The sequence below is a fragment of the Vanellus vanellus genome, assembly GCF_965231255.1.
Source record: "Vanellus vanellus genome assembly, chromosome: 9".
In the NCBI taxonomy this organism is placed as follows: Eukaryota; Metazoa; Chordata; class Aves; order Charadriiformes; family Charadriidae; genus Vanellus; species Vanellus vanellus.
In genome coordinates, this window is record NC_138914.1 from 15617077 (window position 1) to 15644559 (window position 27483).

At 35.7% G+C, this 27483-nt stretch overlaps 1 protein-coding gene across 1 annotated transcript in view; it reads left to right on the forward strand.

Annotated features, from left to right (window-relative positions):
• The window catches only part of ARHGEF3 (Rho guanine nucleotide exchange factor 3), a 31537-nt gene extending 12699 nt beyond the window's left edge, over nucleotides 1-18838 (forward strand). Inside the window, exons 2-10 of the mRNA XM_082487854.1 lie at nucleotides 1206-1313; nucleotides 8098-8268; nucleotides 10023-10085; nucleotides 10428-10524; nucleotides 10635-10711; nucleotides 12209-12466; nucleotides 14667-14837; nucleotides 17398-17535; nucleotides 18555-18838. Coding sequence (XP_082343980.1) covers nucleotides 1206-1313; nucleotides 8098-8268; nucleotides 10023-10085; nucleotides 10428-10524; nucleotides 10635-10711; nucleotides 12209-12466; nucleotides 14667-14837; nucleotides 17398-17535; nucleotides 18555-18707 — 1236 coding nt within the window. The 3' untranslated portion in view covers nucleotides 18708-18838. The remainder of the gene's footprint in view (nucleotides 1-1205; nucleotides 1314-8097; nucleotides 8269-10022; nucleotides 10086-10427; nucleotides 10525-10634; nucleotides 10712-12208; nucleotides 12467-14666; nucleotides 14838-17397; nucleotides 17536-18554) is intronic.
• Nucleotides 18839-27483: the final 8645 nt, after the last annotated feature.

The following is a 27483-nucleotide window of genomic DNA, read 5'->3' on the forward strand; positions in this document are numbered from 1 at the left end:
CACCTTTCCTCTGTTGCTGTACTAATGGAAGAGAATTTTTCTTGCCAGTAACACAGATGATGATCATCGCTGCTGAGATTTATTATTTTTTGGTATCAGGAAGGATGACAAATCTGCATTATTTCCAGAAGGATTTGGATTTCTGAACAAAAGGACAATAGGCATGCTTCATTTTCTTAAAGCTATGTCTAGGAAATTGGAGGCATAGGAAGCCGACGCAAACTTTATAAGCATGGCTGAAAAAGAAAGATGAACTGCTTTAGGATGTCCTTGAAATATGATGTTGGATGGGTTTTTTAACTTCACTTGGAAGGTTTGGCTCTTTTTCTGTCAAAAGTTGCCTTTTGCATGTGCTGTTCAAGATCCATTAAATGTCAGATGGAGGTTAGGAAGCCAAGGGTAACTGTTCTATTTTTCTGTATTTATAATCACTTTTTTCTTTGTGTTACAATTTCTGTTAATGCTTTTTTTTTTTTTTTAAATCTGCAGGTCAATTAGCATATCATATTGAAGTGATTATGTATTACTATAAGTGCTGTTAAAAGTATATATGAAAAGCATTAAATGGAATGCTTTATGGTAGATTTTTGTTTGATTTTCCTTTCTATTTAATGCAAAAATTAAATACACGTAAACATGTTATTAATGTGTTTGCCTGTATATGTAAGTATAGGAACATGTACTCGAAGGACAAATAGAGGTAGAGATTTCTGTCTAAATTATGTTTTCTGAAATAAAATACATTTAAGTGAATAGTCACATGCTGACAGTGCCAGAGGCAAAGAAACAAATAGAATTGTTTTTATGTGAAAGTATTTCTTTCAATGACAAGGTTATCATAACATGCATTAGCTGCCGAGCACTGCTGAAAATTTCTCTTTTAAGAATGAGTTAATGAAATAAAATGATTTTGCTTTTCTTTACCTTTCTCCCTTCCCCCACTCCCAGCCATGCCAACTTCTGCATGATTACATTTTTCAGCTATTTCCAGGATCTGTATGTACCAGCCAAGAGTAATCTGTCATTGTCAGCGTTTAAAATCGCTATTTTTTTTTTCACTACCCTAATTATATACCAGGTTTACAAACTTGCTTTTTACAAATGCTTTCTTAGGAAAATCAGCAAAACTGGTAGCAATGTTTATCTGATGACGCTCACGCTCCCTCCTTTTTGTTCCTTTCCCTTGTCCTCCTCCCCTGCTACAGGAGCCCAGTAACAAACGAGTCAAGCCGCTTTCCAGAGTTACATCACTAGCGAGTCTCATCCCCCCGGTACGGGCCACTCCACTGAAGCGGTTCAGCCAGACACTTCAGGTAATCACAATAAATGCATTGCTGCATTAAACTGCCTTGCTAAAAGGGGAATGCATACATATTCGCAATTTCTTCTAGGGTTAGCATGGGAATGTGAACTGCACATATGTGCACGCCGCACCCCCCATTGCCATATGCCAAACGGGTTTAGGCAACTTATGACTACAGTCACTCACCTTAAAAACTCAGAACTCGCCTCCGAAAACCCACTTCTCTGTACAGATAATTGATGTTTTTTAACTACCAGTAGTTAAAATTGATGTTTTTTAACTACTAGTAAGAAAACTATTGCACCTGTAGCATATACAACGTTAGACTAAAGGATTACGAATTCATTTTAAATTTGATGAACAGAATTTTCCATGATGCTTTCTATTAATTTTGGTTGGTTTCTTTCAAATTGTTATTTTTGGTATAGTTAGCCATGTAGGACTGCTAAATTTCCTTCTGTGTAGTAAACTTTGACCTTGCCTAAATAAAAGAGTTGGTGAACAGTTGGAAAAACAGTAATTTTTCAAAGCTGATGATGCAAATGAATAACGGTCAAGCAATCTTTAAATACAGTTTAGAAATTAAATAATTTGGTAGTTGCAATTTCTATATTATAGATTAGGTGTGTAATATTTAAGATACTTGGAGACTAAGGGAACTTTAATTTATAAAGTATTTGTGCCTTCAGACTTAGAAACTGTGAAACATTTGGGTGCTCAACTGCTAATGGTCATGATGAATGGCAAACAGTTGGGAGCTGCAACACGGCTGTGGGTCTGGCCTAGAAGGCCAGACAGTTCCCTCTTTAAAACTGTTTCTGTAAAAAGGCATGTATGAGATCTAAAGAAAATTATTTAACAAGCCAAATTTCTTTGATGAAAGGAAATATAAAGATATCTTGAATGTATTAAAACTGTTACTTAATCAAAATTAGCTTAATGAGAGTATTACTGAAGTTATCTGTTAATCTGAAGGAGGAAAGAAAGAAGACCTTAGATCTAGGAGTCTTATGACAAACAAATAAAAAGTCATGGGAAAGAACCCCATCTTTCTGTAGTGGTAGTTATCTAGAAAACAGATATTACTGGGTTTCTTTAACACTGGTTTTCCTGTGTTCGGGTCCTACGATTTTGAAAGTGCAGACATCTGCATACAAAAGCCGCATGTGTGGGTTGGAGGAAAGGCAAAATGGCTGAATTCCCCTCAGTTTGGGTTTGATCCAGAAGGTGTATTATAGCGTGACTGGAGCAGAGATGCCTGTATTCCCTGGGGCGTATAAATCTCCTCCGTAGTCTGCCTCCAGGAAAAAATTGGCCCGACTCTGAAAAGACTACATTAGTTCCAGTTGTGAGGAGTGTGGAAAGTGAATTAATTTTTGGCTAAACTGCTTCTGAGCACGGCACTTCCCTTTTCACAGCCTTAGACAGCTGTTGTCCTCATTTACGTACCTACGCCGTCGTTTTGTAGTGAATGCCACTGAGACCGGGTTGTCCAGGACAATATTGTATTTAATAATGTTTGATTTAGGCTATCCAAAACAAAATACCCTTTCATGCATGTAGCAGCAGCTTCCCGAGATGAGAGCTACATAAATGTGTTTCAGGGCAAATTTTAACAAAAATGGAAGAGAAAACAGTGGCTTTGTTGCAAGTCCTGCTGTTGCAAGCATTTCTTTCTTGCTCTGTTCGTACTGATTATAAGACTATATTTTAATTAACTGTCTGCCTCTAAGGAGATTTAACAGTGATGTTATTCATACCATCTCCTCTAAGTAACTATGTGCTTGAAGGATCTGCGATGAGAAATCAAACTGTATGTTCTCCAAATCCTAGGTCTGAATCCATTTGCGAGTGATGAATGCTGGGGGTGTCTCTCATGGCTTCCTGCAACTGCCTTCATGGCTGGCTGTAAACTGACTTATCTGGCTTTGTCAGAAACAATAGAATGGGGAGGGGGGGGGAAGAAAAGACTGACCTTGTGCTCGGGTGCCACACTTGGAATTATTTAGAAACATTGTGGGAAGCATCTACAGTTTTTTTTTTTTTGCTTTATTATGTATTGCATACCTGTCACTGTGCCTTGTGGAACAGTATAGAGCCTGTAAAAACAAAAAAGTGCTTATTTTTCTTAGTGGATGAACTTTTATGTATCTTTATTGTTAAGTTATTTCAGTCAAAACCCATGTTTCTTCTTGCATTGCTGCTAGATGTTCTGTATCTGTAAAATGAAGACAACTACTATAATCATCACAACATCCAAAACAAACAACTTCTTCCCCTGGAAGAAATCAAAACAAAGACAACAGAACATCCATCCAAAACGACCACACCAACAGCATCAGTAAAAGGAATTAGAAAATTCTGGCTTTCCTTTATGGCATTTCAAAGAAACCTTCTTACATATTCTTTCTGAATGGAAGATTTATGCAAGAGGGAAAAAAAGTTTATGCATAATTTTCCTTACCTCTGTACTTTTAACTTCTACTTTTTATTAATGGACTTTCTGCATGCAGGTTGAAGAGAAACACCTCTGTGTTTGAGATCTTTGTAGTGTCTTTTAAGCTATGTTCTTAGCAGCTTTTCATATTTTCCATAGTTTATTGACTACAGAGGTATTTGATTTTTGTGTGTGTGTGTCTTTTTAACTTTATTATAATTTCCCACATTATTGTCAATACTTTTCCACAAGGATTCCGAGTAACAAAACACATCAAGTCTTTCCAGCTTGCTTTCTGGGGTTTTTTTGGACTATTTGTGGTCACTCGGTTTCTGTCACATAGAGCACTGTAGACTAACTGATTAATATAATGCTGTTGGCTTCATCTCTGACAGCGTCTGTATGTATATCTGTAGGATACCTTATTTGCTTATCCACCTGGAAAACCACTTTATTTCATAGCTGCATTTTCAGTCCGCATCAAGCTAGACTAACGATTATGATGATCTGTTTCTGCTTGGTCTTATTCACAGCTGTGCTGTTGAGCTTAAAAGCTGAAAGTAGGATCAGAAAAAAAAAAACTCCAGCTGATGCTGAAAAGAGACATTAAAGTCTGGCTAGCTTCCTCTGCAACTTCAGTTTTCATCAGTGAATTTAAGTAGGGAGTCCAAATTATCTTTATCTGTCTTAGGACACCAGAAATTTCTAAAAATCTTATGAAGAAAACTCTTCTTAACATGGATTCTGAAGGCTGGGACTTTGATCTGTAGTGCCCTTTTCCTAGTACACAAAGCTGTTTGCTTTACTGCAGCTGAAATAAAGGTTTGTTAATTGCATGAATTAACACCAGCAACACATTGACCCTTCATAGTAACAGTCCTGTAACAGCCAGTGAAAGCTATTGCAGTCAGATAAATACAGTAAACAAAATTAGGGGTTGTGGCTGGATTCTTCCCCAGCACCTTTAGTTTTTGGAGTTCTATGAAAACTTTAATAATCCCAGATGAGCATAATTTTTAGCAAGTATGTTGGACATATTTTCCTAGTTTCTGGCTTCCTTCAAAAACATTTTTAAAAGACAAGATGTAGAAATGCTGTTTTGACATTCCTACAAGTCTTTCATGGATTCTATCACATGACTGATTTTCCCCCCCCCTTCCCCCACCTTTATGGCAAGTACCAACCAAAGATACTATCAGAATACCCTTTAAACTTGTTTTTAAACATTTCTGGTAGAACTTCAGTTTAGGGTTCTATTCCACTAAACTGAAATGCGTCTGTTTATTTGGGAAAAAAAAAAGTAAAGTAGTAGAACTGAGATGGTTAAACTGATGTTGTACATTTATCTTAAATTATGAGACACTTTTACTGAAAAAATTATTATTTATTTGGGGATTTCTCTAATTAGGCTTACATATCAGATTTACATCTCATTTATCTTCTTGGCTGTTACAGCATTGATGATTCAAGTATGCTTGACTCTCAAGTGACAAAATAATAATTTTAGCATTAAATAGTATTTCCCTGGTGATGTGTTAGTTTCTCTTCATAGCTTCACGAGCCAATTTATGCAATGCGTATGCAAAGGAGAAGATAATATGTTAAAATAAGCTTGGATTCCACACTGAAGTATGTGATTCTCAGCCTAGCTAGATTTCAGTGCACCAGGATGTCAGTCATTTTTTTTGCCTTTGCTGTGTTAGTGTATAAAAGAAGGAAACATGGCAGCCAAAGAAACCACCTGCTCTTAAAGTGAGATTTGTCCTTATTGTTAAATAACACCTCAAAATATTTCTTTCCCGTTCCACTAATAAATATCCTCAATACGATGTTCCTTATTAATATTAAGCAAGGTATATCTTGTAGGGTTTAATTAAAAGGCTGATGTATGACAGAAATAAACTAAATATATACTTACTGTGTCCAGGCAGCAAAGATGCTAAGCAAGCAAGTAGGATTTTTGGGGAGTTTGGTTTCCTTTTGAATCTCTCAGCCCTTTTGTGCCCCTTCTGCCCAATGGAGGACAGTATGGGGCTGTAGAGAATAGTATCGAGCATCCTCATGCAGCATAAAGAAACATGACTATCGGTGGATGTGAAAGCTTACTTTTCTCAAAACACTGTGTAATTTCAGTTTGCTGTTACAGGTGCATGCCATTTTATAACCCAATATGTGACTTATTGTTAAAAGGTTTCAAGATCAAGGCATTTACTTTAAAAATCAGTCTCTCTGGTGCTGTTCATTATAAGCACTTTCTTCATTCAACATAAAACATTCCTTTAAGGAAACTCCACCACAAACAAAGGAGCTATATACTGGAGGATATGGGAATGCATGGAAAAGGGCATTCTACCCTGGGTCATGGAATGACAAGTGTTCTGCTTGGCTGCGTTCTCATAGTTGGTGATTTGTGGATGCAACACACCTGCCCCTTTTCCCTAATCCTTCCATTTGCATGTGAAAATAATGGGTTCCATGATTCATCGTTATAACAAGTATGAATTAAGCATGTAATTTCACGTGTGTTTCTTTATCTTCTTAACTCTTGAAGGAAGACTAGCACCTGACTTGCAAAGTTTTGGAAGGTTGGTATATGTGTGTGTGTGTTTATTTTTAGGGGGTTTTGTCAGTTCCAAGAAGGGCTCAAAATGCTTTCTGTTAAAAGGCACAGTTTTTATTTATATAATATGTCTTCTGATATTTTAAAAACATACTGTATAGGCGCTGTTCGCATTTCGTGGGCTCTTATCTTCAGAGGGGAATTTCAAATATTGTACTTTGTATATGCTGCTTTCAACCTGGAAATGAAGACAATTTATTTTGTTTTAAATATTCTTACTCAAGGCAATTGAAAGACAATTGTGTTATGTAAGGCAGGTTTTAAATAACAACAAAAATGTAGAGGATTTCAACAATGTGAAATACTTGAGGCATTTCAGAGGTAGGACCTCAAAAAGAAGCCTCTAATGTTAAGGAAGCAAGAAAGGAATCTTCTCAAAATAGGACAGTGAGAGCATAAAGTATCCATCTGTAGCCTGAACTCTTTCTAAGAGTCTACAGGCAAATAAAACTCTCAAGTCTCACTTAAAATTTGACTTGTTTTTATTGACCACATAATAGATACAGAGATGCTGGTACACATCATCACAGTTCAGAGGCTCCAGAAACATTAATGAAGATTTTACAACAGTGGAACACAATACTGGTATTTCACCATTTGCTATCCGCTAGCACTGATTGTTTAATACATTTCATCAAATGCTAAGAAATAAGTAAGAGCAAGTTGTGTGGAAAGAATCTGGCTTGTTTCTTGTCTTAAACATTAAAATCTGAATATTGACATAGCTTTTCCTTAAAGATAATATGATTGTTCTTTTCTTTTCAGTCAGATACCCATTTCACACCTTCTATGGGAATTAGTTTCTTGATCTCATTATACATCTGAACAGGCAGGACATTACCAGTTGAAAGGATTTCTTCATGTATCAAAACCAGTTTGTTCAGTTAGAGCATTATAGCACTAATTTAAAAAAAAAGAAAAAAGCTATTACCATCAGGTAGCAAGATACTTATTAAGGTAAGAGGAAAGGTTTTGAAGGGCAGTCTCACTTTAGGAACCCTCTTTCTGCCCAACCAAGAAAACAATTTTTTTCTGAAATCGTTAATACGCGTTTGATGTAATGCACATTTTCATCTGATGTCCTCAAGGTAGGACGTATTGTTTCTCAGTACAGACATCTTTGAACAAACCCACCTCCCATCAAATCAACAAAGCCCAACGATTCCATTGACTTTCAGTGGATACACAAGATGAGTTTATCTATCAGCTTTTTGCTGTCCTGGCTTTCCAGAGTTTCTGTGTAACAATTGAATCTTTCTTCTAAAATGAACCAAAAAAGTATTCCTACTGGTTTTGTCTCTAAAATTTGCAATATATCTATATTTTTAATTATTAGGGATCTAATGAGGCAGATGTGTGTAATGCATGAATAATTCCTGTCTGTTTACTCAATTGAAACTGTATGTGATCAGTTACGTTAGTGTGGTGTACTATTCTGCCATTATCTATGTAGTTCATTCTTGTTGCATGGTATATGAATGCATTGTATAGTTTCAAACATGTTGAGAACCAGACATGGACATAGTTCACTGCAGGAATGGAAGTACTGGCCTTCCATAAAGATGTATTAAAACAATTTGGTTTGCGTTCCCAGTACTAAACATTGCTATAAAGTCACAGTAAAAACTAAGTACATAACGTTTGTTTGTTGTACAAAACTATGTATTCTTTAGGAAAAAAAAATGTGTAATGTGAAACTATTCTAACAATAAAAACTATTCTTCTATATATTTCTAGCGTTCTATCAGTTTCCGCAATGACAGTCGCCCAGATTTGGTCAGTGCACGACCATGGTCTCGAAATATGCCCCCTGCTAACACAAAGCGGAGAGACAGTAAACTATGGAGTGAGACCTTTGATGTTTGTGTCAATCACATGCTTACAGCTAAAGAAATCAAGCGTCAAGAGGTATAATTTTTTTTTAACCGTACATTTCGCGTTCAAAAGTCATTTTTAAAGCATGGAGTTGAGGAATGCTGGTAGGCATTAGCATAGCACTTTAAGCTTTCCTGATATTAAACAGAACATCACCACCTCCACTAGAAGTAGAATTGCATCTCTAGTCTTTATAATTCAAGCTATATTAAATGAATATATTCTTTTTTAAAATCAGCTCATCATACTTCCCTAATAAATGTAAAGTTACTAAGATGTATTGTACTGTGATTAGCTGCATGTGTGTTCATGTTCTGTATGACAGTTTCGGTAGTGATGGTTGATATTTTGATGTTTCATTTTGTTGTTCTAGCAATGATAGATGAGCATGCTATTTCAGGAACAGGTGATATGTATGCACAAAAATGCATAATCATTTCCCTTGTTGGGATAGAGTGTCTTTCGGGAAGTTTTCAGTGCTAGTAAGATGAAATATTGATCAAAAGATGTATCTTCCAAAGCGCAAAAAAAAAAAAAAAAAAAGTACATCAGTGGTTTTAATGTGTTGTACTTGACAAATTCTAAATAGTTCATGTTACAGCCAATGACAGCTCCTGCGAAATCAAGAATTATTTTTTTTCTACAGAAATTTCTAGCTGGTATCAACAGTTTATAATAATCCCTCTGAGAATATTTCAGAGACTGAGTCATAAATCAAACAACAGTAACGTCAGGCATTTCTTGTGCGGATTTTAGCATTGTACAAGAATGAATAGGAAAGTACTTTTAAAATTGAGAACTTCAAAGGCGGCTTATTGAAAAATAAACTGAAGAAACTGTTTGCATAGTGTAACACTCATTACTGGCTTGGGGCAGAAGCCAGGACCCTTCATAGACCCCAAATAAATGAGCTGTATTCCAGGAAGTTTCGCATGAGGGTTCTGCTTTAGATTGGTTCTTATACTGCATGCCTCAACAGAGTATCTGGGCCGCTTCCATGCGTGCGCTGTCAGTTAACTCAGGCTGTGGTAAGCCTTCCATGCGTGCATATTATCGAGCTAGGGGAGTCTGCACCAGCTGAAAATGTTCTTCCACCATTTATGCAGGTTGAAAGCCTTGACTGTAAAGTTAGTAATTCTAACTGACCAAAACGTTGTTAACTTTTACTGTACCGCAGTTTAGAATGAAATCGTGCAATAAGTAAATACAATATTCTTTTGATAAGCCAGTGTATTAGGTTGGTGGTTATTTTTAATCTGCTAGCTTTTAAGTCTCAAATCTGCTTCAAGAGAAGCAACTGAATGTCAGTCAACAGTGAAGTAGAGCTCAGCCTTTGTAACAAAAAAATGAACTGGTACCAAAATAAAAGTGCTCCCTACCAAAGAAATGTTTTAAAGATGTTTCTTTTACTTATTAGACCACCTGGAACTTTTACCACTGCATGTATTAAAATGGAACACAACAAACTCCTACGCAAATAGCTGTATAAACAGTTAAGATATAGTTGAGTCAAAATATCACACTGAAATAGCATCCATTTGAAAAAAATTAATTCTGTGGCTATTTCAGATAAGCATCTTATGAGCAATCTGATATAGCTCTGTTTTTAAAAATACTGCACGTGATTCTGTAGCTATGGAATAAAACCTTATTTTATTTCTGCAATTAGATTTAGCAGAGAAATGCTGCTACATGGTATGAAGACAACTATTCAGAATATAACACCAACTCAACAAGTTGAGTACAGATTAAATAAAGATATTTTATATTTGTGTCTCTCTTTACAGGCAATCTTTGAACTTTCCCAGGGAGAAGAAGACTTGATAGAAGATCTGAAGTTAGCAAAAAAGGTATGTTTTTTTTAAAAACAAAACCAAACCAACACAACAAACAGTATTCATTGGTTCATATCGCTTTTAAAATAATCCTTGCTTTTTATAATTGCTAAAACAGAGGGTGAAAAAAGCCCCAAAACATATTTGTATATTCCCATTCTTTCTGAAACACTTAAATGTGCTGCTTTAATTTTTGTTTGTAAGTATGAAATTCGTAGTGTAAGATACAGTTATGAAACTTTAAAATATTGTCAGAAATTGGTCTGGTTTTATTTACAGGCACCTTTAAATACTATCACGAATCTTTCAACTACCAATGATATATTAATTACAGAGCCTCCCTTTTTTTCTTTTCAGGCTTATCATGACCCAATGCTTAAACTTTCCATAATGACAGAACAAGAGTTGAACCAAATTTTTGGAACATTGGACTCTCTAATTCCTCTACATGAAGGTAAAACTCAAATAGTCTTTGTCTGCATTACTACTGCACATAGATTTATAGTCATTTGGTTCGTTAAGTGAAGCTTCTCTTCTGTTTTTTTTTTTTTTAATCACGATCAGATCTTCTTAGGCGACTTCAAGAAGTCAGGAAACCTGATGGATCAACTGAACATGTTGGCCATATCCTTGTGGGTTGGGTAAGGCAGAGTTTTTAATCAATTTTGGGACTTTAGTTTGGAGCTGCAACATATTTTTTTATCAGACAATTTCCTTTCCACATCTAGCATAACATGTCAAAAATATATTCTCAAAGTATTTTTAAAAGGTCAGGCAAGTATTTAGAGACATAACGGAATATTTTTTCTTTTTGGGTATTTTGCATGAAAATATTTAGACTAGGATGTTGGTTTTTTAAAGTTTTTGCTATTCAGTAGATTAGATGAGCAGTATTTAATATGCTTTAAGTAAAAATCAAGAGTCAGACTAGAGTTCTGCCCCCATTTGTATTCTGGTTTCCTAGGGAAATCAAGCTCAAACAGTCACATTGTGTAAGGGCACCCTACAGTTATTTCTGAATGTCAGTCTGTTCCAGTCAAGGTAATGGGTAATTATTAGTGCCGTTGAAGTACCGATTTTCTAAATGTTTGTTAAAATAAGGCAGACAGGGATCCAAGTGAGATGCTATTGCTGCTCCACAAAAGAAAATGTCAGTAAGTTCACTTTCACTAGCATCCAACAACATAAATACTGAGAATAGTTTTTGTTAGTTTTGTTGATAACGTTGCTCCTTATATTAAAAAAGAGCTGTTTTTAAAAGGATTTTAGATATGTGAAAAGTTTATCTGTAAGTATATGTAAGGAATTAAATTTAGCAGAAAAAAAAAAGGCCTGACATTTTTAAGGGATTAGGTAATAACAGACATTTAGCAGCTCTGTGTGAAACAGTGGCCTATTGTAAACATGAGAAAAATGATCAATAGTAGTACATAATGCAAATAGTTAATGATAAGCTTGTAAGTGTCAAAAGTGTCTTTTTCTTTGCATAAAGTAATTTTAAATATGTTTATTTTCTGGTGTGTTTGAACACCAGTGAATTTCTTTTTGTTCCAAATATGTCCCAAGTCTAATTTCCTTTGAAGATTTTTACATCTATTGTGTGTTAATACAGCAGTTTTTGTAAATTGATATATTGTTCTAATCAACATGTAAGCCAGGGTTTTTTTTCAGATTTAAGGTCCAATTCTGTCCTCTTAGTTTGGGCAAGGTTATTGAGGGCAATATAGAAGTTTGACTACAGAAATTCACTTACCTAAAAAAGGCCGGGTCTGGGAGTTTGCATTCCTAGGCTTTTGTTTCCATTCATAATTAAAATCAGACTTTGGTTTTCAACTATTGCCTGCACTAAGTAGTGCTCAATCTTAAGCCGTGGATTTTTTTAATTCTTTGGAATAATATTGGAGATCTCTAGGAACTGAGATGAGCTAGTGCTTCTAAATGATTTAAATGATGAACAAGGTGTCAGAGGACCCTTGTAAACCTTATCTTTGTTAAAAACATTATCATCAATAAATTGCGGATAAATCTCTGGCAAAAAGATTCTCAGCATGAGTTCTGACATCCTGAATCACTTGAAACTTTCTGTATAGCAAATGGTGCTTTGTTTCAGCTGCAGAATAATTTATTCCTTTCCTCAGCTTCCATGCCTAAATTCCTATGATAGCTACTGCAGCAATCAAGTAGCAGCCAAAGCGTTATTGGATCACAAGAAACAAGATCACAGAGTGCAAGATTTCCTACAGCGCTGCTTGGAGTCTCCTTTTAGTCGCAAACTGGACCTTTGGAATTTCCTTGACATCCCAAGAAGCCGATTGGTTAAATACCCATTACTGCTCAGAGAAATTTTGAGACACACACCAAACGATCATCCAGATCAGCAGCACCTTGAAGAAGCTGTGAGTTACTGTTGGGTTTGGGTTTTTTTTGGAGACTATAGCACTTTTAGATTATTAATGAATTAAGGGACACTTCATAAAATATGGAAATGCTACAATTTACATGAACAGCCGAAACTAATACATGAAATATCTAGCCCTTCTCCCCCAGTTAAATCCTATTTCAGTAGCAAAGTGATACCAAAAAAAAAAAAAAAAAAAAGGGATGGGCAAGGAGGTGTTTTCCACAGCTCTTGTCTGATCCTGGTCCATTTTGTATTTACCTTTCAATGTCATTTCCCATGCTAATCTAAGCTGGGTAATGTGGACGTTTCTTTTCAGGTTTCCCTGGCTTGAGACCTTCCATAACCTCTGAATCTAGATTAATTATCATCTGCGGGAATCTTACTGAAATTTGCTTTCATTCTATTTTTTATTTGAAATAGCATCGTGCTTTCTGAAGTAAAATCAGAGGGATAAATCCAAGGCTTTAAAACTTCCTTATTAATAGAAAGGAGCCCAAATCAGATATTTTGAAAGGTTTCTAAGATTTCTGCTCTTTCCCAGATATGTACATAAAAATAAAAAAATCCAATGAAACGTGCACACATGTAAATGTGTATTTGGGAGTAAAGGAGTTTACTATAGCGGATTTGTTTGCACACTTCCAAATTAATGACTAAATAAATATCATCTGTATCCTACTGCTTTTGAATCGCATTTAAATATAAGTGAATGTCATTAACATTTTGAGGACAAAATTTATGATTTGCCTAGACTTGAATATTTTGTACATTTTAGTATTTCTTTGCCCAAAAAATGACCACCCTTCTCATTTTTTTTGAAGAGTGCATGTTTCAAAACACATGTACCTGACCGCAACTGTTCTGCTATTCCTTCCCCAAATCCCTTGCCCAGCTCAAGTTCTCTCTTGTTAAATTGGATAACTGTGGTTTAAATTCAGAGCGTGGCTACTCGCATTTAGATGTAATGTGTGAAGTACATTTACCCCATGTGTATATTCCTTTAAACCCAAACAAAAAATCATAAATATCTCAAAGAATTTGCTGCTAATTTCTAAGGTTTGCTTTTCTACAAAATGTCTGGTAATACCTTTTTACAATTATGCTTCCAGTACTTGTATTTGGTAATTGTTTAACAAAATATAATCGGGATTTTTTTTCTTGATATTTCAATAGCCTTATATAGCTTTGTGGTATTCTGCTTCAGCAGAACCCTGTTTATCTTTGAAGTGATGTATTTCATAAATTGTATATTTGCCAAGTTAAATTGGGAAACAGAAATGGCTCTATGTGCTTGGCTGTTGACGCTGCTTTAGGCTTATGAAGTACATTTGTCTTCCTGTCTGGCAATCTGCTGTGAGCGCATTGAGCCAAGTTGATCCCTGATAAATCTCCCGGGATTAGTAGATTCTTGAATTATCTGTTTGGGCATGTATGTCTCAGCCCATCCCGCTGCTCCACCTCCAGTTATCTAATGTAGGAATTAGATCAGTCGAAGCAACCTATGATCACTATTAGGCTTGACTAAAATCAACAGAACTTCACAGCCACACGCACGATTGAGGAGCCATATTTTAAGTTTTGTTAAATTGATCTCAAGGTCCTTACAGAGCGTGTAGTATAAGGAAGTTCAAGATGGAGAGTGCAATTTTATAGAAAAGGCAAAGTTTTCTTTTTAATTTTTTTTTTAAGCAAAAGGCAAAATAATTATTGCTTTTAATTGTAAAATTGCAGGTATATGCAAGTAGTGGAATTGAAAAATAAAATTAATTTGTCTTATTTCCAGAGGGTAGCTTTCATAATGAACAAAAGTTGAGAATTTAGTGTTTTGGGCTAGTTGCATATTTTGCAGGATAAGGTTCTTGATAGTTCTTCTGTTTCTTGTTCTCTGATACAAGGCAGCAGTTTTCAGATAATTAGAATATATTTTAAATAAATATTTTTTAAGGCAGGTTATTTGTCCTCTGTTAGAAACAATGATAAAGCCAAACTAAAGTGTCTTTGTACGCTGTAGTCTGTTTAGTTCTGTTGCTAATATTAATACTGTTATGGAAATTAATACTCTTACAGGCTGGTCTACCTCAATTTATTAAAAATATACAGTAAATCAAAGTGTATTTTCTTGGAGCTACAGTTCAAGTTATTAGGAGATAGCTCAGAATATTTAAAGTTCATGTGTTTTCATTTTTTTTCTGTAGATAAATATAATTCAGGGCATAGTGGCTGAAATCAACATAAAGACCGGTGAATCTGAATGCCAATATTACAAAGAGAGACTTATTTATCTTGAAGAAGGCCAAAGGGATTCATTGATTGATAATTCACGTGTCGTATGTTGTCATGGTGAACTGAAGAACAACAGGGGAGTGGTAAGGAACAAATATTTTGTCATAAATAGCTTTTTAAAAGATCTTCATTTTGCATGACAGCTAGAAGAGCTGTGAGTATACACACAGAAACATCACCCTCTCGTATATAGGAAGTTGATAAATATCAACTATTATATATGACACTCATCTTTTTTGTTAGCACCCAGATATATCTATATGGAGGTGATAAGCTTATATGTGTCTTTGTCTCTTAAGGGGACCTAAAAATATCCTGGCTAAATTGTAAATCGATAAATTTCAGTAAAACTTGCAGGAGAATAAAACCAACAAATAAGAAACGTATTTCTTGTCTCAGAGACATGATAGTAATGTCTATAACGACACACAAAATGTACTAGCAAATTTAAAATCGGTCAAAGGCTGGGGTTATTAAGAATGTTTTACTTGATTATTTGTTGACCAGAGAAGTTTGGTATTTGATACTGCAAATTCCAGTCTCCAGGAGTCTGCGGTATTGTTAAGTGTCATGAGCTGAGCTTTCCAATTTAAAAAATAAAGAACATACACATTAGTAGAGATATTGATAGAATAGAAAGGTTTTTTTCTAGGTCAGCTAGAAACAACATGAAATTTTGAATGGGCAATAAATAAAAGATCTTTTTCTCATTAACTGATCTTATGAAAATTTTATTTAAAAGCAAACAAACAAACAGAATAACTATAATTCTAAATGCATTTCTCAGCATTGGGAGAGCTTCTATGTAGCATGTTTATGCATACAATAGAAGGATGATATTTTATCATATGGCTGAGACAGAAAGATTAAATGGAGGCTGTTTTCTGGTTCACCTGATAAGGTTAGGCAGGCAGTTAATGTATAGCAAACTAGTGAAACAAACTGCCAATTTATTGTTTGTCTTTCTAGTAAGCTTTATTTACTCCATCCACACTACCCCCACCTTTCTTTAGTAGCATTAAGTATATAATTAATTGTTTTCAATTTATGAACAGTATTTAAAATTCCCCAGCGTTTTAGTGAGGTTTCCACACTGATGTATTCCTTGAATACAACTGTCAGTGTGGGATATTTTTGTTTCTGCACTGCTTTGATTTGGGGTGAAAAACAGATCAAACCATTTCTATTTTAATGTTATCAGTCTCCTTTTCACACCTGCTATTACAAAGTGTTAGCTTTTGCAGGAAATAAGAGATCTCGCCATTGAAAAGTGTTTCATACTGCTCCCACTAAAATCAGCCATAACAAAGCTTTATGTTATGAAGAATCTGCAACATTTTGTGGGTGATGGTTTGAAAACTGAGTTTCAAACTAAACCAGATATTTTTGCTGGACATTTAGCATATTAAAAAAAATACCTACTTCACAAGCAAACATCCATACCTGTATATACCTCTAATGTTTGATCTCACACATTTTTGCTTTCTTTCATATTTCATTCATATAAAAAGGTAGCCATTTGCCAAACATCTAAACTGAAATACATACTGGATAGATTTATTTTTTTTACCAGACCCTGCATGGGTTCACTGCTAATACAAAAGATGACAGCATTGCAGAATAAGGAACAAACAAAAAGTTTAGGTGTGTGTCCTGCAAAGACTTCGAGACGCACAAGTGGAAGAAAATTGGACTATTCATGGATATAAAATGAGGTGTCTGTTGTGGGGAAAATAGAATGACGATGGACTTTTTCAGTATCAGAAGACTGCCAAGGCATATTGGGAAAGGTTTCTGCTATAATTGCCTCTTCCATTATAGTTGTCTGAAAGCATCCTCTTTTTCTGGAAGAGGGCACCTTACAGTAAGTGGATCTGAAGATCTATGTTGTGTTAAGAGTGCAAATAATGTGCCTGTTTAGATTTAGAGTCAGGTCAACTTAGAAGCAAAGAACAGCTACTCATGATTGGGAAGACAATTTTGGCAGTGAAAAACAAAAAATTAATTTTGAGGCATGATATCAAGTAAAAGAATTTAAAATTTCAGTTTGTTTATTATTGGAAGACACTGGAAATTGCAAAATGGGAGGAGCAACATAATTTAAAGATGGTAACAGGTGACTTGTGCCACCTAGGAGCAAAAGTAATCTTCCGAGCTTGAAAGAGCTATGGTGAAGCTGATTGTGAGCAGCGTGTGAATTGTAAGGAGATTGCTTATAATTCCTCATTGAAAATATTTGAATGAATGAGATTGCCTGTTTCTTAGTAACACAAGCAGTAGAGAAAAGTTAAAAGTGGGTGTCGGAAAAAAAAAAAGAACACTCACAAGCATGCCGCTCCAGAGAGCGCTTTGAAATGTCATGCTCAACAGTTCAAGGCCTCAACACTAAAAGATTAATTAGGATCATGACATAAGAAACTGAGAAAAGGACAGGAAAAATAATTTTAGAAGTTTTAAAATTGTTATATTTACATACTTACATGCTGATGCACCACAAGACTTTTAAATAGTGGGAAGAGATGAATCTTTATTTATTTTAACTGTTGTAAACACAAGGTTATAATGTACTAGAGTTTAAACAAATTTTGTTTCATGATTTTCTAGATAAGGAATAATGCATTATTATTTATTATTCCTTAACAGAAACTGCACGTCTTCCTCTTTGAAGAAGTGTTGGTGATTACTCGAGCTATCACCCATAATGAACAGCTCTGCTACCAGCTATATCGACAGCCAATTCCCGTGAGGGAGCTTGTGCTAGAAGACTTGCAAGATGGAGAGGTGCGATTGGGTGGATCCATACGTGGTGCATTCAGCAACAATGAGAGAAGTATGACTACATCTTTATTTTTTTATTTGCTTATAGAGGGTCATTATAACCTTAAGTCACTTGCCAACGAGACATCAGAATGTTTTCTCTAAAATCCACATTATCTACATCCAACATATTGATTTTTATTTCAGACTGGTTTATTGTATTGTAACTTGTTTCTTTTTTTATATTGTTTCTCAAAGTTCACTATATTGATACTGGAATTTCTCCACACATCTGCTTCTGTACTGAATTGAGAAGGGGAGAATACGTTGAATGTAGGGGCAAACCTACATATAAGCAAGTGTGTTTTGAAATCTTAAGATAAGCTTTAGCTGCTATGACTTTTCTTGTATTACGGAGACATTGATTGCTATTCCATAACTAAGTCTTTCAGCTGACAGATAATTAATGTAGTGCTCAGTGTTAAGACTGCAGCTATTCATGTTAATGTCGAGGTAAGAGTTAATATCCTTCTAATTAAGCATATTATAAAGATTCTTGTTTCTATTACAAGGGACCTTTGAATCTCACCTATCTTGTGAAAACTTTGAGGGTTTTTTGTATATATTTGCTTTATTAGTGCAGTGAATGGGAGAGATGAGGCAATCTCCAGCTGACGCAAGGCACAGTATTTAGTGAAGGTCCTGGAAATCTGCTTTGCAGGAGAAGTAGGGGACGTGTTGAAGTGTGGGAGAATCCTTAATCCTGCTGATTCATTTAAAGCTTTAGAGGTAGCTCATGCATGGCAGAACCAAAGTTGTTTAATCGAGCACTAAGAAATTATTAGAAGTGCTTATGGTGTTCTGTGTTCTTGCCCCACAAAACAAGGAGATACCCAGACTCTTCTCTCTGGTCTGACATGGTATTGGCAGGAAAACATCATAAGTCAAAGATTTTACCGATTCTGTTATGTTAATATACTCATTTATTATAATATCCATTCAGCGAAAGCATTCAGTGTTGTGATATGTATTGTTTCTTTCAGTCAAAAACTTCTTCAGAGTCAGCTTCAAAAACGGATCTCAAAGCCAGTCTCACTCACTGCAAGCCAATGACTCGTTCAACAAGCAACAGTGGCTTAACTGTATCCGCCAGGCCAAAGAAAAAGTTACATGTGCAGGCAAAGCTGGCGTGCTGAACTCGGAAGCACATTTTCTTTTGTCCCCAAATGGAAGCAGAGTACCCCAGGGAGAAACTACGCTTGAGCAAATGGACCATTCGGACTGTGAGTCAGACTGTAGTATGGACACCAGCGAGATGAGTATCGACTGTGAACGTATGGAACAGACAAACTGTTGTGAAAATGAAAAGCAAATAGAAACCAATGTTTGACAAAAATTTACAGCTCATGGAAGAAAATCTCTCTCTTACCTGTACAGTATTTGCATTCCATACATGGAACCATTTGGAGAAGCACTTTTAAAGTATTTTTTGTGACAATGTCAATGCAGTCCTCCTTGTATTCGTACATATGAGTGTAGTACTGTAACTGCAGATCTGTATAAGCTGGAATCTCTTGCAACTCATATCCTGTGATTATATTCCATAAACATCTAAGGTGGATGAAAGAGGTACTTGACCGGTTATTCTCAATGTCCTGCTGTAAACAGAATCTCTAAACTACTGTTTATATGTGCATTACATAAAGAATCTTTTCATAATTTTTGAAGTACTTTATTTGCCCTTTAAAGGGGCAGCTGAAGATGTGGACTTAATATGAAGTTTCAGGATGGGTATCAAGACAATAAGTTTCCATAAAGGCATGGAAGGAAAAAAAAAAAAAAAAAAAAAAAAGAGAGTAATCTTGCAATAACCGATCTGAACTCTTGCCGTATTAAATCAACAAGAACTATAAACAGCAGGCCATGTAAGCAGTGACTTTGTTAGGGATTAATTTTTCAAAATGAAGCACTGTCCTAAGATCCTGCAACCAAATTTATTAAAATCTGGTCAGTTAAAGTCGTCAGCGTCGTGCTATGGTTTATTTATCAAAGCATATAATGCTTAAAATAATCAACTGAAAAAAACACACCACCAAACCCCAACCAAACCTCTACAGCCAGCACTGAATTAAATGAAATGCTGAGAATACTGGCTATTTGTAAATAAGCTGGTAGTTTGCTTTCAGCGCCATATATATTTTATCCCAAACAGGATCAGAACAGAAAAAAGTTTTTGCTTGTGAATAGGCCCTCTTCAGCATTTTGCACTCCACTGACCTCCACTGTTGGTTTTAAACACCACTGAACTAATGATAAAACATTTAATTTTCTGTAAATGTCTGTTTACAATTACATGTAGTTGGTTTTTAAACTAAGTGACAATTTTATGTAAATGGTGCTCTACAAATACCCTATGGGATTATGTAGAGAAAGTTTAAACAAAAAGGGAATTGCTTTTCCTTTAGGATGTATTACATCCTTTATATTTTTCTCAAGTTTTGTTTTAAAAGTTTGTTACATTTAGTGTCATGCTATAATTGGCAATGTTACTGTGTTTTCTGGTGGCTGATCTAATCTACTCATTATGATGAGAAGCAGATGAGTCACTTAAATGCAGTCTAAAATACTCAGTTCAATGTTCTGTTACTTTTCAGGAATCCCTGGGTAATATTTTATTTCTTAGTGTAAGAAATAATGCCAGTGCTGTATGGCAAGCTATGAAAATGATGTATTGATAAATTTAAGTGATCCTTTATATTACACAAGATAACCTGTGCAAAGTAGTCGTACCAGCAAAAGTAAAAAAAATGCTAAGTTATTGCCAAAAACATTTTTCTTGTGTTCTACAAGTTTACGGAAAATAGTAAATGCCAATTATCTTACATATATATATGCTGATACACATTACAGAAATCGGTGTGACAAGATGATAAACAATATAAAACAAGGTATTTTTATTTTAAAAAAAAAAATGTCATTTTTACCCTATAGAACATATTTCTGTATTTATAGTTTTTCAAAAAAGTCAATCTTCTTTTCTGTTTCAGGCTTTGTAATTTATTTCAACTGCTTCATTTTTAGAGCTGAATGAGTATGCCAGTGAAGATGAGAGAAAGGAAAAATTTGCAGAAGAAAAGGCCTAGGAAAGCATATTAGATGATGAACCACTTTCATAAAACCTGTTCAGCAAAATGTTTAAAAAGAGCAAAAAGCATGTAAAGTGTTCAGATAGAGAAGAAAGAATGAATGTGTGTAATTTTTTTTTTTTAATAATAGCCTTAAGCTTTTCTGGAAGCATTTCAAATAAATTACATTAAACCATTGTGATTTTTGGTTGTTTGTGCGAGAAGACTGCAAAAAGATTTCAACGGTACACAGTGAGTCTTAACATAAGTGACCAATGCTTATATTTTGGTTCTTGTGGAAGCGTTACATATTTGGATCTAATTTGCTAGATACAATATATTAATGAAGAAACAAATCACTGCACTTACTTCAGCACATTCTCCAAAGTTTTGTATTATATAATCAATTTAGTAAATAGGTGGAACCCAAAATTAATATCCTGCCATCAGTTTCTCCTGTTCCTTGTGGGTCTACTAAATATTTATTATTCCAAAACATTGAAATGATGCATACTGGGGCATGTACAAAGCCACCAACCAGCCAGTGAATCTCAGAAGATTAATTTACATTTGTATACTATCATTTAGCATCACGTTTGACACGCTGCAGTGCAAGTGTTTCAGTTTTGCTTTGTAGTTGACATGCACTTAGCAACAGATTTGATCTAATAAAGCTTAATGATGTGTTGTTTTCAAATCATCTTGAGGAGTAAGAGTTCCACTTTAAGGATCCTAATGTTATTCTGGATTTGGTTAGCTTGTTTTGCTTCTAGCACTTTTAAAATGCCACTGCTTTTGAAAGAATGACTTCTGATGATGGGACAGGGGGAGAACAATACAACGTACCAGAAAGGATGGGTAAAATGCTGAATGCAAAATAAAGAGGAAATATAATATAGGTACGTCAAAGTGATCCTCATGGCTAGTAATGCTGGTGTCAGCAGAATGGAGTCTGAGACACTGCAGCAGTGAACTGGTGTGTGTTCTGCAGCCACGCAGTACACATAGGCCTCTGCATGGTTCTTACGCAGAAAATTGCTTCTCATTTCTCAGGTCACCCACCATTGCATGTACAGTGCTTCTACTAATGAGATAGTTCAAAGCTGTGTAATCTCCATATGGGATCTCTGAGGGATCTGAGATGGAAGAATAGTGCCCTGGCAACAAGGTGAATGAGAACAGGTGGAGTGTGTAAAGAGCCTGAGGTGTCGAGGGCTTCCAAGATCACCATGAGGGGATGGCAAAATAAGGAGAGGGCTGCAGATGGTGGATGAGTTCCAGCTCCTCTAAATCTGAGGTATGAGTACCTGGATCTCGCGATCGGAGAGAAGCATGAGTGAGGAGGCATCTTGCTCTCAAGAGCAGGAAGTCAGTAGTCTGATGTGACAGTTTCATACCTTTTTGACACATCTTATCAACCTGTTCATTCTTTTATTCCTGGTAAGAACAGACAGATGGTGTAGTCTTGGCTCGTGGAAGGATCTGATGAACCAGAAGTAATAAGGTAAAAGCATAGATTGTCTTGACTGAGAAAGAAGGGTAAGCAAAGAGAATGCCCCTGAAGTCTTTGAAATACGTGGGTCCTCTGAAACTACAAAAGAAAATTTAACTGTCTCTGGTCTTTAGTTCCCCAGATTTGGTCTGATTTCAGCACTGAAAAGGACAATGCAAGGATGAAGACCTGTCTCCTGGAACACAAAGGTCCATTATAAGACGTCTGTGAAGCTCAATACCGGGGACTCATTTGCCAGAATCTGGATAAAAGATAGGCCCAAAGTTGAGCTCCAAGGTAGAGAAGATACTTCTCAGTGGTGACTCCTATTCAGCATGACCCACCTGAACGAGGGCTAATACCTTAGGAATGCCTGTGCAATAGTGAGAAGCAGGTTTCTTAAGGTTTTGCAGAAATTTCTAGAGTTTGAAAGATATATCAGAAGGTTTATTATTCAGTTTAATCAACTGCTGGTTTTGAAAAAGTTGATGTTTTATGGTAGCACTAACTGGCATTTGGATCAGGGGATTCAAGACTGTCTGCTAACAGAGCCAGAAACTGAGTTCTATATAAATGGAAGAAGATTTGTTTCCTTTGAATATGGGGTTCCAGTTCTAGAATGGTCAGTTCTTCCATATTTAATGCTTACTCATGAATACTGATTTTAAAATACTGTAATCTGTTCTACAGGTTGATGCTGCCATCTACTGGATATAACTGCGTATTTTTAGAGCTGATTTGATTACTTTAAATATTTTAAGATTCTAAATGTATTAATAATTATAAAATGAAAGCCAGTATTTTAAAAAATACAAGGAGATCTTTTCAGACTTTCGCCTGTGGATCACAAATTTGTTAGAAAACAGTACTAGGGGAATTTCTGCTACTAATCCCTGGCTTTACAGAGACAAGTCGAGACTACTTCCCCAGTTCATCTCACCTTTTACTCTCATGGGCACGTTTTCTGCGTGGCTGGTAAATGATAGTAAAGCTCTTTCCAAGGGTGTAAATTAGGTTTTGTCTCTGAATTTTCTGAAGGTGCCTCTCTTTGTATGGTCTGTGAAGAAAGTTTAATTACACTGTTCTCCTGTCTTTGATCTGGCACCTAAAATTTAGTCAGCATGAATACCCTCACTCAAAATTAGCACTTAAACATTTGAAGAAATTAGATGTGTTTTGCATCACTAGAGTAATTTCTGGAAAGTAAAATAGTAATTTCTAGTTATTTAAATTAAACCATAACAATATGCTTGGACTAAATAATATTTTGCTTTTCTAAATTTGCTTTCATGAAAGAATACTGAGGTAATGTCTGGAGCGAGCACCCAAGTTTGTTCCTTCAGCACAGAGCCTTACGTAACCCTCCCTTACAAATGTCTCTTATTTTGTGGCTATTAATCTGATCTAAATCAGTATTACTAATGTATTTCATATCATCTGATTTCAGAATCAAAGGGATCTGCAGCTGCTTTGTACTTGGGTGGGAAACCACTTGGTGCAAGCCAGGGAGTCGCTGTTGAATGCTTGGCAAATACCAGAAACCGCAGAAACCGGAAACTATAAAGACAATAAGGTGACAGATTTTATAACCTTTTTTCACTTCAGAGTATTCAGCTATCTCTTCCTATGGTGATTTTTCACTGAACCTTTGTTTTGTGAACTGGGATTCTTGCTACCTATTTTATATCTATCAGGATTTAACATTCATAGTGGTACAGCGATCCAGAATTGTTACACCATTTATCAAGTAGTACTGCGTAAATTTTGTGATGATCTCTCCCAGTCTTATGTTAATTAATCATAGAATGGTTCAGGTTGGAAGGGACCTTGAAGATCATCTAGTTCCAACCCCCCTGCCATGGCCAGGGACACTTCCCACCAGACCAGGTTGCTCAAAGCCCCATCCAGCCTGGCCTTGGACACCTGCAGGGATGGGGCATCCACAGCTTCTCTGGGCAGGACGGAGCTTCCACAACTTCTCTGGGCAATACATAAAATAATTTTGTACAGCTGCAAAGACTTATCTTTTTAAAGCAGGAAATACATTAGGAAAACATCTTTGTATGTTGTTTGGTGAATGAGCAAGACTTCTTCATACTTTGTTTGCATTTCTCATGATACATGCTTATGATGTTTATATTTCTAGGCATTGAACAGATCTAAATACATTGTAAACATATGCTTTAGCATATTTTCCAGTATTTGTTGTGACAGAAAGTGGTAGTAGGCATACTTCTCACAGTTACAGGGTAGTAGGCACTAGTTTCCCCACCCTGTTAACTTTTTTTTGTAGTTGTTTCTTTAGTGCTTGTTGAATTTATTGGAACGGCTCTATAGTTGATCCATACAAAGTGGCTCCATTCCAGAATTACTGGAATACAGTGAAGATATGCAATTGAGACCCAGTGTTTCTTCTGAAATCTTTGAAATTTTACTGTCATATGGTTATTCACTGTCTCTGGATAGGTCTTAATCTAATGTGAACAGTGTGTCAATAGAGCTATGATAATTCAAACATGCAAGGAAATACGTGTAATGTGTATATATATACACACTAACATTTCTTAAAGAAAAAAAAATTGTATATACTTACTACATCTACGCATATTAACTTAATGGCTACTGGAAGACCTAATTTTCTTTTGAAAATGCCCAAAGCATAGATACATTTTTCAGTAATTCTTTTGGAATAAGAATAGACAATATGGTTGGAAGGGCCTACATTAAATAAATGTGAACCCATTTCTGGAAGAAATTTGTCTTACCTACCTTTAAAACACCAGTTAAAGAAAACGCAGTGTCCCCAAAGAATTTCTTCCTGTACTTAACTTCTATGGCTAGACAGTTTTTTCGAACATTTAACCTAAATCTTCTTTGATACAACTTAAATCTCATCCCAGTCACCAAGGTCATAGAGAATATTTCCTTGTCTGCAGCAGCATTTTCCATATTTGTAACTGCTGTTATTTATCCTCTCCCTTCTAGATAAAACAACACCATTTTTCCAGTCTTTCATATAACGGTTTAGATTCATGCAGCACAGAAGAATTATTAAATATGTTCCCAGAAATTACAGCAAAGAAAAGAAGTGTACATGTAAAATGTGAGTGAGGACACCGACTTAGCTCTGTGGTATTACTGCTCATCAGTGAACGCAGGCAAATCAGCTATAATCCAAACACTGATTGATCAACTGAACTAGTTGATATCGAATTGTTGATATCGAATAGTTGATATCGAATTGTTGATATCGAATAGTTGATATTGAAGACATATACAGCCTAGAAGTGATTTAACAGCTTTGCCAATTCAAACTTAATAAAACAGGTTGACGTGTTTGGAGATGTATGATGTATCAGCACAGATTTCTATAACATTAGAATGGTATTTCCATTTTTTTTCTTGTATATGGAAGTTCTATTTGAACAAGGTAAAACACAGCAAAATTATTCTGATAATATATCAACTTATCCGTAATACTCTCTTTACCACCACTGAATCTTCGCAGAGGGAGAACATCAAATTCTCTGGGAGAGTGTCTTAATTTATCCATAGGTTGAACACTGCATTTATGTTTTTTATTACCCCTGGATAATTGAATACTGTTTCTGCAATTACATAAATGTTTGGTGTTATGTTTCTGTAATTTATGTAAATTATAGTTATAGATACTAATTACCCTGTTTAAACTTGGCTGGCTCCCCAAAGACTTCTAAGAAGAAACTAATAATTTTTAGCTTATCTTCTTTTAACACCCTGGAGGCCACCATTAGCAGCAGACCATGTGTGAGTTGGTAGATTACTCACATGTTCTGACTTACAGGTAATCTAAAAAGAGATCAATAAAATAAAAGGGCTAGGTTAAAATATTTGTTCCTTGCATAGGAAAAATTTTGCATTTAAGCTCGGTAGCTGCTTTTGAGATGATGATATAAATAACCGCAGTTATCAGGACTTAAGATAATTGGTATAAGTTACTAATGAATGTATGCATTTGTTCAACAACTACCTCACTAGTATACTTTTAACAAAGAAAACAAAGGGTGAGCTTTTAGTGTTTTGCTAGTTACTTGTAAAAATAAATATCTGATATTGGTATTTCTTAGGCACTGCAAGAATGAGTTATTTTCAGCAGGCACTTTTCAATTCAGTGCGTTCCTTAGAGCTGCCAAAGAAAGGTCTTTGCTATCCTTTGTAAAAAAAGCTAAAATTTCACCATTATATTTTAAATGTAAAATATCACTGTGGCTTCACTCTGAGTTATGCAGCTGCTGCATTTGTGACTGCTGATAATTTACACAGCAAAGAGTTCAACCTCACACGTTAGGTAGCTAACGTGGCAATGAATCTAAACTCACAACTACCAAGTAAGCACACGGGAGATTTGAAAAACTCTGTAGGTGAGTTTTCTGTAGACAACACTGTTTGCAATTTCTACAACTGAAATTCTAGATATATGATTTCAAACCCATGAATTGCTTTGCCAATTTAGGGAAGTAACGGGCTGAGTGTGCGCAGTAGATTCGATGATGATGAGCAGAGAAGCTGTAATGTTTTGCTGTCTCCCACCACAGCAAGAAGCCACCTGACCTGCTGAGCTAGAAAGTGCTAGGCACTAGAGGTTTTTTAAATTAGGCAATTAACCATTTTAATGCTCTGTGATGATCTTTATTCTGCTCCCTGTCAATAATTACATCAAATCATTCAGCTGAGTTGGGTTTCACATATTCACTCCCTTCTTTTACCAGAAGTTGTAAGCCTTGCAGCAGGGGTGGCAGAGGTGAATAAATGCTAACCTGGAATCACACTGGCCCCAATACAGGTGTCGAACAGACAGCATGAGGTAGCAACGCCTTAAAGTACTGCAGAGGAACCCAGCAAAGCTCATCCGTGAATACCTAACAACTGTGTAGATGTGATGGTGTGCTGGTTTTGGCTGGGGTAGTGTTAATTTCCTTCATAGTAGCTAGCATGGGCCTGTGTTTTGGATTTGTGCTAAAAACAATGTTGATAATACAGGGATGTTTTCGTTATCGTTGAGCAGCAGCAGCAGCATATTACCTCATCAGTGTCCTTAGCAAATCTGCTGGAAAAACAGTCTCTGGCTTAGCTTCGATAGCACCAAAACCATTTACAGCATTCGGTTTCACTGCATTTCAAAAACAGTGCTCTTTGGTATATGAATAATGGATTATGTTGCCTTCAGTTAATCTGTATGATGAGACATTATAGTTGTTTTATTTTTTAAAAAGGTCAAGTAGTTCATTACTTGCACGTGCAGTTTTTTCTTGTTGAAGATTGCTTGCAATTTGTAATTGTGCAAGCCCTGGAACATAAACAGCTATTGTCACTTAA